The sequence below is a fragment of the Corvus cornix genome, chromosome 4 (genome assembly GCF_000738735.6).
Source record: "Corvus cornix cornix isolate S_Up_H32 chromosome 4, ASM73873v5, whole genome shotgun sequence".
NCBI lineage: Eukaryota > Metazoa > Chordata > Aves > Passeriformes > Corvidae > Corvus > Corvus cornix.
Window position 1 is genome coordinate 15,526,979 of NC_046334.1, and position 12,186 is coordinate 15,539,164.

The 12,186-nt window shown below is 45.8% G+C and overlaps 1 protein-coding gene across 2 annotated transcripts in view; it reads right to left on the reverse strand.

Moving 5' to 3' along the window:
- Window positions 1-1,083: 1,083 nt before the first annotated feature.
- Window positions 1,084-12,186, reverse strand: part of AFF1 (AF4/FMR2 family member 1) — a 68,264-nt gene continuing 57,161 nt past the window's right edge. For both annotated transcript variants that reach the window (XM_010411972.3, XM_010411974.3), the window contains exons 13-21: window positions 11,147-11,387; window positions 10,267-10,358; window positions 9,993-10,056; window positions 9,054-9,190; window positions 8,743-8,814; window positions 8,027-8,120; window positions 7,881-7,924; window positions 6,879-7,123; window positions 1,084-4,265 (exon numbers count right to left, since the gene is read on the reverse strand). In XM_010411972.3, the coding sequence (XP_010410274.1) occupies window positions 4,144-4,265; window positions 6,879-7,123; window positions 7,881-7,924; window positions 8,027-8,120; window positions 8,743-8,814; window positions 9,054-9,190; window positions 9,993-10,056; window positions 10,267-10,358; window positions 11,147-11,387 (1,111 nt within the window). In that variant the 3' untranslated portion in view covers window positions 1,084-4,143. The remainder of the gene's footprint in view (window positions 4,266-6,878; window positions 7,124-7,880; window positions 7,925-8,026; window positions 8,121-8,742; window positions 8,815-9,053; window positions 9,191-9,992; window positions 10,057-10,266; window positions 10,359-11,146; window positions 11,388-12,186) is intronic.

Sequence of the window (12,186 nt, forward strand, 5' to 3'; positions counted from 1 at the left end):
AGGGTTGCAAAATTAGGTTTGGGCAATAAAGACTTGATAATTAAAGAAACTACAACAAAGTATTACTGGAAAAATATTTTTGGCTGTTTTAGCCCAGGGGGGCCACTGCCCTGGGCAGAAAGCCAAGCAGGGGAGCCAACACTTGCTACAGCCCCACATCCTGCCTGGCTGGATGTCCTCCCTGCTGGCACATTCAGCACCATTCCCATCCCACCCCCAAAATTAACCCTCCCTGCTTTGCCCTGGCCCTGCACTGACCACAGTGCAAGAGTGCATTTCTATGCAGAGCACCTGTAACAGCAGCATTTCTAGTGGGTACTAAAGCAGGTGTCAGTATCCTCTGCAACTGACACAGTGCATGAGAAAACCACATCCATTATTAGCAAACATCCTGGGGACAACGCCTGCTGCAGAGTAGACCTGAATCACACACACAAATTATATATCAATATTGCAGAGATGCCAAAACCATTCTTTCAAGGAACAGCTTGGAAAACAAAAAGTGGGAAAAGCCTCCAACAGGAAGTGCAAATCCATGGCAAAGAGATCCCCTTGTAAACCAAGACATAGCTGCCACAGGGCATGAAATCCTGTGGGACTCCCTGAGGGAAATCCTTCTCACAGCCCTTCAGAAACCAATCCAAGCTCACAACACCTTTGTGGCAAACACAGAGAAGGACCCTTCAGCCACCACTTCTGTGCCTTGCCTCCTGGTTTTCTTATTTATCTTGTTGGACTGCCTGAACCCAACTTGTGGAATGTTCCTGTCAGGGAGCACTCAGAGCTGGGCTCTGCTGGCTGTCAGCAGCTGGCCCAGCACAGCCTTCCCTGGATCAGTTTTGAGAGGGTAGGAGGAACATGTCCCGAGTCATGGCACTCCTGCCACTCTGAGCATCTACATCTGCACCATTTTTGGGCATTAATGAAAGGGCAAGGGGCAACAAACAGGGCAGCAAAGGGAACAAGAGACTTCTTGTACAGAAATTCATACCTAAACCTCATTCAGAAGGGAAACACTAAGGCCATTCAGAGAAAAGCTACGCTAGAATTTCTCTCTGCAAGAAGCTGAGAACACAAGGACTCTTGAAACACCTCATAACAAACATTCATTTATTGTTTATTTCCCCCATATGAATCAACCATCTCAGAAATTCCATCACACGCAGGGCAGAAAAAAGTTATATACAAGAGGGACATACATCCCCAAAAAAAGATGTACAGATTTATCATGGGAACCAAGAGGGAGGGGAGAGGACAAAACCAAAAACAAGGACATTGCAGTCAGACTTTGACTTTCAGTTACAGAAGAGATCTCTATCTCCATGTAAGTGGGGTTTTCAACTATTAAATAAATGGCATCTTAAAAATAGAACATTTGACAATTTCAACACATGTATTATTATTTCTTTTAAATAAATATTGCATGGAAATGATGCTGCTTTGCCACCATAGCTGCCTCCTTTCCTTCTGGGATTAAACAATCACCCCTGGTTTTCCTTGGATTAATGGTTTGCTTCTTAATGGCAAACGTTATTTCCTCCACTGCTACGTTTTGATTTCTGTTTTTATTTCTTTTTAGTTTGTTTCTTCTAAAGACCTGAATAGGCCCAGGTGAAATCAATGAGCTTCTTTCCTAACCCTCTGCAGGCCTCTGACCTGGCTCAAAGTTGAAATATGATGGCTTTTTTAAGAATTTCCTATTATTTAAACAGTCTTCTCTGTGTCCTGAAACAAAACCTATGTTCCTGCTGTGGAGCCTGGGAGTGATGCTTCCACAGATTCCTTTCGAAGTGAGAGCCCTCAAAGGTCCCCCCACACACCTGTGACACAAACTGCCTGTGATTTCCTTTCCCCCAAAGCCCAGGGGAGTTTGTGCTGGGAATGGGAGCAGCCCTCGCGTGACTGCTTTCGCACAGCAGCGAGCACCTCTCCTGGCAGCAGGGAGGGACATGGATGTGCACAGAAGGAAAGTACCAGGACACCCCTGTCCCTGCTGCTCCTTATGCCTTCCCCTAACACTCTGCTATGGTTCCTGCAGGCTCCCACAGTGGTCTTCAGGTTCAATAAAGCTTTCATCTTTCCTCCTCCTCCTCAGCTGGTGATCCTAGAAATAGCTTTGTCTGAAGACAAAGTCCGAAGGTGGCATCGATCCACCAGTCTGGGATCGAGCTCCAAAGTGCACATCAGCCTCCAGGCTGGCTGCCCATCCACGCACTTCCTGAGAACAAAACAGTTAATGCTGAGCCCTTCTTTGTCCCTGGCTTACTCCAAGCACTCACTGCTCCAGGGAGGAGGAGTGCAAGCGAAGCTTGATAGGTAAAATAGGGAGGGGGGACATGAATCTTCCTTCCATTTGTTAGGACAGCTCATCCCTGAAATGCTCTGAGGATTTTAACACAGTGAACATAAAAGGCCAGTCCCTTCAAGGTGCAGAAGGGCCCAGCCATGATCCCAGTGGTCCTGCACTGCCAGGGAAGGTGACAGGAGAGCACCCCTTTGCTTGGGACCAGCACATTCCTGCCACCTCCTCCCAGAGCCAGGAGGAGCCCAGGCTTCCCCATGGCAGGGACCGCTTCTACAGAAGCTACTTTTGGAAATGAAGACCTTTTGCTGGTATTTATTTACCATCCATTTTCATGAGCCTGAAACCCATGAGCAGGTATTTTGCAAAGAGGGTACTGCTGCACGTCTGCAGACCTGTTCCTCCATCATGAAATTATGTGGAAAAGGGAGATTATTCTTCCTTGTAAACACCATTGTTTTGGGATACAGTCTTTCTCTTCACCAGTCCCATGGGTCTGTCAGAGAGGGCGAGGGATGTGAGAGGGGACCAGCGGGCTAAGGCACACTATTACATACGGGGATGGCAGGATGCTGCTGCTGTCACACAAGGAATCTTTGGGTAGAGAAGGGTGTCACCTCACTGAATGCACAAATGCCATGGGTGCTGCCTTCACTGATACTGTTACAAGGACAAAATGCTTGGAAACAGCTCGTTATTCCCTTTCTTGTTCCCTTGACAGGTTTTTAAGTCACTGGGCCCATCCTATAGTATGGCTGAGAGAACACATGAGTTGTCTCCCACATGAAGAAAACCCTACTTTGGTACAAATCCTGCTCTTAGATATTCACCAAGACCCTCAATGGTTGCAGGCAGATATCCAAATGAAAAATTTATCTTATGTTCCACATTCAGCCACTTAATCCTTCCTTAATCAGAAGCAATTCCTTCCCATGGAAGCTCTCAGAACAATGTCCAAGCAATGACAATGAAGCAGTGCAGCTTTCCAGCCCCACCCACTGAAATGACAAAAATCAGCCCAACAAAGAATCCTCATGGTGACATCTCTCAGCAGAGAGGTGGGGCTGCTCCAAACACACCACGTTGTTTTGCCACCCCAACTGTGTTTGGCTTGCAAGGCTAAAGCTGAGGCAGCCCCTCAGTAACACAGCTGGAGTGCCTGGGGCATGGATGTGCTCGAGAGCATAGCAAGGAGGACCAAAGCAGCGATGATCTGAAAAGGAAACTTGCAGCACTGAAGGCAGTGGCTTCCTCAGTTCTGTCAGCTGGCTGACAAAAGTAGGAGGGTGAGGATGGAAAGCAGGCAGAGCAGATCCTTTTGCTGTTTTTCCTGTAACATAATGCCATTCGGCGCTTGATGAGGTTGCTACTTGCTCTTGAGGAACAAAGACACCAAAGATTGCATCTGTGCTTGCAAAAACAGCTCCTCTGACACGTTGTCTGGGCACACGACTGCTGCAGACTGTGGGATGTTGCATAACCACCTCTGGAGGCAGATTTCCTTCTTGTCAGCATCATGTGCAATTATTGTCCTGCTGGTTATTTGTAACAGAAATGTTTATAGACCATCAATACATTGGGCCATTCAGACAATTCATTGCACTTCGATCATTTTAAAGGAAGGTGCCATCCTCCGTCTCTTCTTTTTCAAGGTAGCAAAGTGCTACCCATGAAAAACACAGTTCAAGGGTTTTCCAGTGTAACCAGATAACTTCCAACTTTATTTAAAATATTTTCCCTTGCAGGTGCTTTGTACTGAACAATTAAAAAAAAATTAAACTGTTTCTGAGGCTTCGAAAGTGCAAAAAAACTTCAAGGTATTTAACCACCTGGAGAACCAGTTAAGGCATATTTGCTTCCAGTCTCAGCCACTGTAATCCCTGTCTGATGTAGTGTACCAGGTCTGTCAGGCTACTGGTCAGTGCCAGAGCACTCGTCACTCTGCTGAGCTCAGCAAAAAACTCTGGAAGAAAAAAAAAAAAAAAAGGGAGAGAAGGAGAAAACATTTGGTTGGTTTTATACACCAGGCACATCTGACAGACGAGGAGTGACAGCAGCAGCACAGAGTCAGCTGGCCAGTCCTGTTAAACAGTGCAGACAGCTCAGTAGTGTCACAGGGCTGGGAAGGGTGGCAAGCACAGCAGGCAAGGCAGGCAACAGGAAAACATGTTTACACACACTGAGCCACTTCCTCATGTCCTGAGACTTTAGAGGACACAGAGACCCCATGGTAGGTGGGCAAAAGTTTGGATGTTCACACCACACAAGCTACTTCAAGCTTCCCCCAAATTCTAAACAGGCCAAATTTGAGTGTCTTCCTGAGCAGCACCCAGAAGCACACACAGCTGTGGTCCCTTTCCTTCATCCATCCTCAAACCTTGGAGACATCAGGATGTCTCTATTTGTGTAGCTTGCCAGGCTATACAGCTCTGATTTGGATTGCTTATAGTTGAGCATGTCTCACATTCTTCCCATCCCACCAACTCCAGACATCCCACTCCTCTTCCCACACAGGAGGTGGCTCCTGCAGCACACCTGACCCTGCCATGAGGAGCTGGCAGGCTGCAAGCCCTGCTGTGCTGGCAACCATCTGTGCAGGTGACCATGAGCTGTGGGAAATTCTCACACCTATTCCTTTGCGCTCACCTTTCCAAGACATTCCTGCATGACCTGCCTCCCACTGACACAGGCCCAGTCCCTCACTCTTCAGCTCAACCATGTTGGCTAAACACCTTTCCAGAAACTGGTCATTCTCAACTCTTCTTTTTGATACACAAAGACTGAAGCTAGAGGTGGAAAATTTGTGCTTGGCTGTGCAAGGAGCTCTTCAGAAGCGGAGTACACACACTTCCTTTCCAATACTTGCCAATGCAGAAGCAGAGAATACATTCCCTCTGATTTTCCTGCTTTTGTTTACAAAATCCATGCCCTCCAAGGGGAATAGATGGAGTTCAAAGCCCCTGTCTGAGCAAACAGAAGATAACTTGATCTGTCAGCACAGCATCATGTGAAAGGAGAGGGACTCCATATCCATGCCTGCAGCCTCAGCTTGTCCTTGCTAGGGAAGATCAGAGGCTGGAAGACAGCCTGTTAAGAGTCTCGTGATCCACAGTGCTCCATGAGGAGCTGGGACCTGTTAGTGGGCCCTCCAGAAGGATCTTCAGCTCTGCACAAGTGACTTGGACAGCAGTTACAGCTCACTGCTTTCCAACAGCTTAGGACTTCCTGGTTTATAGGATCTTGATAGCTAAAGGCTACTGCTCTTTCTTCCTCTTCTTATGCCCTATGAATTGTATAAAAGAATCAAGGATGTGGCCTTTTTTATTCATTTTGCATTCTCACTCTCTGTACCTCTTCATACATTACACTGATTATCAGTAAGTTCCAGTTCTGAAATGCCTCCACCGTCCTGAACAGTGACAACACCACCAAGCCTACATGAGTATTTACTGGCCTCTGCACAGATCCACTCCTTAGAGAGTATTTAGTAGCCCACTCATGATCCCCCTACATCGGGACCAGTCACAGAGCACGTTTTGAATTTAGTCTTGACTGATGCAAGGCTGTGCTCAAGCTGCCCTCCCACACATCTTCCTCCATGACTCACTCCTTTGGCTTATTAGCAGCATCCACTGCTTCTATGTGACAGTCTTTTATCAGCCTTTTGAGGACAGAACAGAAAATACATCTGCAAGCACAGATTTGCTCAGAGGACAGCCAACATCCAGTTATTTTATTCAGAGGTGACTTGGAAAACCTTTTGATTTTCAACAACTGCCTCATTAGTGTGAGGATTTTTACAGCCTTCCAACAATTCAGCCAGGCACATTGTGCTTATTTTCCTTTGCAAGTTTGCCAACAGGTCATGGCAATGCATCTCTTTGCCCACAGTGGCTCACAAAACTTTGTGTTTTATGAAAAATGACACTGCTAAGGCCATGTGGGATGGCAGGTCACGGGCTGGACTGCACCCACCCTGTGGCTTTTGTGTATTCACCACAGGACAATACAACATTTTTAACAACAAAACTGTAAAATTAAAAAAAAAGTTGCAGCAATTCTAGGAATTGCTGCTGGCAAATACTGGGCACGTACCCAGCAAGGACTCAAATTCAAGAGCTGCTCAGCTTCTCTGTTAGGCAGCTTCACCGTTTTCAAGACAAAATGACCTGGAAGTTTGACAGAAACTAAAACACAAGGCTATGGGCCAAAACGATGTTTTTAAACAAAGTGAATCAACTCAGAAAAGCTCAGTGCCCCAAAGGGAAAGACAGAAAAACCCCAACCCCCTTACGCTTCTTGTGTTACCTTGAAGCGAGCTGGCTGGTTTCCTGCACTCGACACCCTCATCCCGTAGCTCTTAAGACATTTGAGGATGCCAAGACAACCTTTTAATGGGAACACTCATCAATATATCACCATCAAGTATCTCTGCCAATATGCCCTGGCTGAGACATTCCACATATTTCAAGCTTTGATCTTTAGGTACGGTGCTTGCTGCACTGACTGTTAGGATTGAAGTAAGAACACACATAACCATGACACAAGACAGAAAAGACAAAGGGCAAAAACTTACCTTTATTCTTTCTGGCCAGTGCATCAGCCTTTTCCCAAATTTCATATGCATGAAGGATATAGGAGGTGATGTTGACATAGGAGGAGGTGACACTGGAGATATGACAGGAGACAGTGACAGTAGAGCCAGTGCTGTTGCCAATGCCATTGTGGCCAATGCTGCTGCTATCATTTGATCCCGGCTGAGAACTCACAGATCCAGCAGGAGAGGGTATTGGAGAGAGAGGAGAAGGCAAGCCTGTGCTTCTGCAGCAGAAAAGAAACACCACATTCAACTTCAGAGCTAAACATCTTTCCACAAGGCTGCCCCATGCAAGGAGCTATCCAGTGTCACCCAGGCTGGCAGCATGGAGTGGAATGCTGAAAAGTGAGATGTGTTCAGCTACAGCACAAACAATTGTACTTTGAGGGCAAGGCCAAGTTTTTGGAAGTGATTTAGAAGGACTCTGCTCAACAAGAGAAAATGTGGGGACCAGACATCAGAAAGGGCCACCCATCTATCTTCCAAAATCTACACCTACTTGTGAAAGTCTTCACCAGATTACCCAAGTGTTTTCCCTAATGCTTTCCAATTCAGGCACACTGAAGCTCCCCTCCTATGGAGGCTGGAGCTTCTGGCAGCTACTCAGCGCAGCCAGGTCAGCCTACACACACTTATTTATAGACCCAGGGCAGCTAAATGTGGTCAGCCGGCCACCTTCCAGACACTGCCTGGCTCATCACACCCCCACCACTTCAACCAATCTAATTTTAGTCACTGGTATGACAGGGCTTCCACCACTGCTCTCAAGAGACCATTTACTTCCCAATGAACTAGCCTGTGCAAGGTGGCCAAACAATGTAACTGGAATCAGTACCACCATCAAAGTCCAAACAACCTTCTCCCAGCCATAGAATTTGAAAGACAGCCTGATAGCTGTCTGCCACATGAAATGACCACAGAAAAGCTCTTACTCATTGTCATTGAAACACAGACACGTGACAACAAATTTTTCAATCTTACCTTGCAACACCTGGAGAAGGTGCTTGTATTACTCTGAAATTACTCTGCAGCAAGGAATAAAAGTGTAGTTAGTTTTGGCCTGTTCAGCTGACATCAGTAACTACCACAGCCATCCAGCTGGCAGCTTAGCGATACCTGTGCCCTACCTTGAAGTGGTCATTCAGGAGTCTGGAATACCTCATTGCAGTGTCTTTTTTGTACCCAAACATTGCCATGTGCAGAATGGACTGGCAGCGCATGCTGTGAACAGAAACACACCCGAGGGTCAGTGTTTGTGCCCCGCCCCCATCAGCCTTGTGGGATGGAGGCAGGCACACCTCAGCTCTACTGGAAAGTCAAGAAAGCTCAAAATTCTCCTTCTTCTGATCATGATAAAAAAAGACTTTGTGAAAAACATCACAAGGGAAAGAAACAAACAAGGAAGGGCCTTCTCTGGTTTTTCATACAAACAGGTGCCCAGGCTCGCAGAGGTGCCAAAGGCTGAGTAAGCCCCCATCCAGAAGTGCCTCATCCATGTTCAGCTACAGCTTCAGTTACACAGCTCAAACATAGGCAGCCAAATCACATTCTTTCACCTTAGGTGAAAGCCCTTATGTGGTTCTCAAGTTACCAGCAGATCAAATTTTAAAGCCTGTGCTTTCTACATGTGGTCCTTTACTGATCTCCCAGCTCACTTCAGAGACGTTTCAATTCATTCTGGTTTTTATATTGTGTTTTTTCCTGTTCCTTCATATTGGGTTTTTTTTTCTTTGCATAACTCTAACTCCCATTTAACTCATTCCTTCACCCCTGGAAGTAATGGATCTTTCCCTCTATCAAGTTTCAAAGCAGAACATGAAGGAACAGAAACACAATTACTCACCGTAACACAGCAAAGATTTTTCCATGTGAAGAGACTGAGGAGTCTGCAAATGGTTTCAGTGTCATAATGAATCTAAGGAGACAAAATAAACAGGACCTTGTCAGCCACCAGAGCGCTCTGAAGCTCCACAGACCGTGAAAAAAACAGCACATGCAATAATCTCAAAAAACAGCTGGAAAGTCAGGAAACCTGCCCCGAGTACCCAGTCCTGGCATCCAGAACTTTGTAAGATCTTGAGCAGAGGACTGTGTGCCAAAATGCCCTCCCCTCCAAATGTGCTGCCAAACTGTCACCCTCTGAAAGCCACTTACTTGATGAGAACTATGGTGTCACTGAGTATGCTGTAAGCTGATTTTGGTTCCAGCACGTCTGATTCCAAGGCAATCCCATATTCGATGAATAAAAGGGCAGCCTCCAGGTACTGCAAGGCCTTTCCAGTCTTGTCAGTCTATTGGGGAAAAAACTCTCATTTTTCAACTAGGACCAAACACACTTCTCTCAAGTGTACTTGAGCTCTCTTTTCTTCCTAGCTAGGCAGGATTTGAAGAAAGAAAAAGATTCCAGTCTGGCCTCTGGTGACAACTAAAAGGTTCTCAGCAGAACCCTTAATGTGATCCCAGTCATCAGCTCTGTGTGCTCCATTTGTATCTCTTCCTCTTGCTCAATGGTTTCCTTGAGTAATTTATTATCTTCACTTTTGTTAGATACTGTTGTCTGGTCTTGGAGGCTTGCCTTCTGCGAGGCACAGGGAACTTTCCCACTGCAGTATTCACTTCATTTTCACAGGTAAACAGAAAGTAGCAAATGGACATTATCTGACTGAGCCAAAATTAGCAAAGCAATATGTTCACTCCTGCACACTGTTAAACTGTGCAGAGCAGAGAAAAATCAGACTGTCAGGGCCACTTCCAAGTCTTGGCCACCAGCAACTCAATAGCTGCCAGGATCCTGACTTTTCAAAATATCTTAAAACTAACTGTTCCATCTGTTTTCCAAGGACTCTTTTATAGCTCTGCAAAGCTAACCCCAGACAATGCCAGTTCTGAATCCCATTGTCTAGATGTGTTTGCATCAAAGAAGAACATCTGAACACCTGCCAAATAAAGACAGCCTCCCAACACATGACTGAACATACTCCATGTATGGAGTAAGGAAGTCATGGTAGCCAGTGAACCTCATTCCCACACACACAGGTACCAGGGCTGAGTGCAGGAGCTGGTCAACATTCCCAGCACAAGGTCAAGGCTTACCATTGCATCAGCTTTGTGCTTTAGCCTCTGGGCCTGTTCAATGTAGTATTCCTTTGAATGCTGCCTGAATTGGGGACAGAGAGGAAAAACAGTTGAAAGAGAAACAGGGTAGGGTACAAGGCAGGTCTCACACATCTCAGAAAAAAGCAGAAGCCAGGGTGGTTTCAGGGCCAGCCTTGCCTCATGCCTTCAGGGGTTTTACCCATTTCTATGATCATCTTTTCAGATCCAGCCTTCAGAAAGTACAGATGAGGGGTGTCAAACAAAAACTTACTTTTCAAACTTGAGCAGAGGTCTCCTTGGCTTAGAGGTACCATTTGGCAAAGAAGGCACTGGGAAAGGCTTTGTGACCTCATCTGCAGATCCCTGAAAAAACAAAGAGATAAAGCTGGTTAGAGAGATATGCCTAAAATAATTCCAAAGCCCAGCTTTCCTAAATTTCAAGTGAAAATGTTTATTTGTCCCAAGCATAGTCTATTTTCCAGGCTCTCTTCCTCAGCAATCCCTGCTTGCTTCTCACCTGACTGTTTGTAATGCTTAACACCATTCAAACTTTTCCCAAGCACAGAGAAATTCGGCAGCAGGTTTCCTTACCCAATGACTAAGAGAGCAGTGAGGCTGCAAGCAGCACCGTTTTCATGTCCCCTAGCCAAGGCAGAATGGTAAGATCCATTCACACTTATTTCCACCTTAACCACACAACAATTGCTGGTTCCCCAATACTAACAACACTGTCAGGAAAAAGCAAGCAGTTAGAAGCCAGCTAATACAGTGTGCACAGTCTGGCTTAACACACACAGAGCAACATCCCAGACCACACCAGCCATGTAATCGAATTTTGTAACCCAGAAATGCAAAGAACCAGTTGGCAAGGATCATGAACCATTTTGTAAACAAGCTATAAAGGCTTATATCTGGGTTGTAGCCAATACCACAGGTTGCTTGTTTCTTATTTTAAGCAATCCCCTCTTTCTTTTTATAAGCACACCTATTTTTACACCAGTATTGTATTTGCAGTAGCCTACAATCCAAAATGGCGATCAGCATAAACATGATTCTCATGCCTTTGGTGTTTACAGAGTATGTTTCTAAAGAGAATCACATAGCACCCATGGGTTGGGGGAACCATCCCACCAGTTATCCTGGATACCTACTTTGATGTCCTTTGACAGTTCCATATGATTTCCCTCCACTTTCCTGTGTTTGGGAAACAAAGGATCCTTGTGGTTGCTCTTGTTCCTGGCAGGGTTATCCATGGCAGGCAGCTCATCAGTCTCATTTCTGGGTCTCTTTTGGGTCATCTTGGCTGACTTCGGTGCAGGCTGTGCAGTAGACATGGCCGGCAGTGGTGGGAGCACATCTTTCTTCTGGGTTTCAGAGGAAGCTTTTGATGCTCTGGAGATGGGAAGCAGATTCATGAATACGGTGTACATACAACGTAGAGATTTTTTACAAACTTAGTTACACCATGTACCAATTCTGTTTAAACTCCCCTGGAAGTGTGAGATGGCTTGTTAATACAAAGAATTCAACAAAAGCGAAACAAAACTTCAGGGGCTTCATTGCGCTTCAGGCAGCAAACCTTCACCTACCATCAACATACAAACAAGCTGTTTTTCAAGTTATATTATTATATGCCTATAAGTCTCAAAACTTGTCCTCGGAGCAAACACTTGCAACCAGAACATCAGGACACTGCAAAAAAAGCACACCTCCAATACAGCCCCTTTTCACTCCGAGAGGGTGTAGCAGTGGGGAACAAAGACACGCGGACCTCCTTGTAGCTCCGAAGAAGCTCGTTCATCCTAACGAGCCCAGCCTTTTTATGCTCTCAACTCAACCGAACTCAAGGGAGCCTTAACCGAAACAAGCACCCATTGGCTGGCCGCCACCGCGGTGTCATTGTTCACACGTCCCTTCATCCAATCACTCTCTGCTCACGTGGTGTCCACACGTCTCCCCAGCCAATCACTGCCTCACACACGAGGCGACTCTCAACCGACTCTCCGGCCATCCAAGCCACAGCTGAGCCCTTCCCAGAGTGCTTTTTGGTGAACAGAATATAACAAATTTAACAACTCTAACAAAGGTATTCTTATTTCCCACATCTCCCCCTTTTTTGTTTAATCAATAAAAACACACTGAGAAAAACCTGAACAGGTCCTGAAACATTTTCAAATGTAATATGACGAAG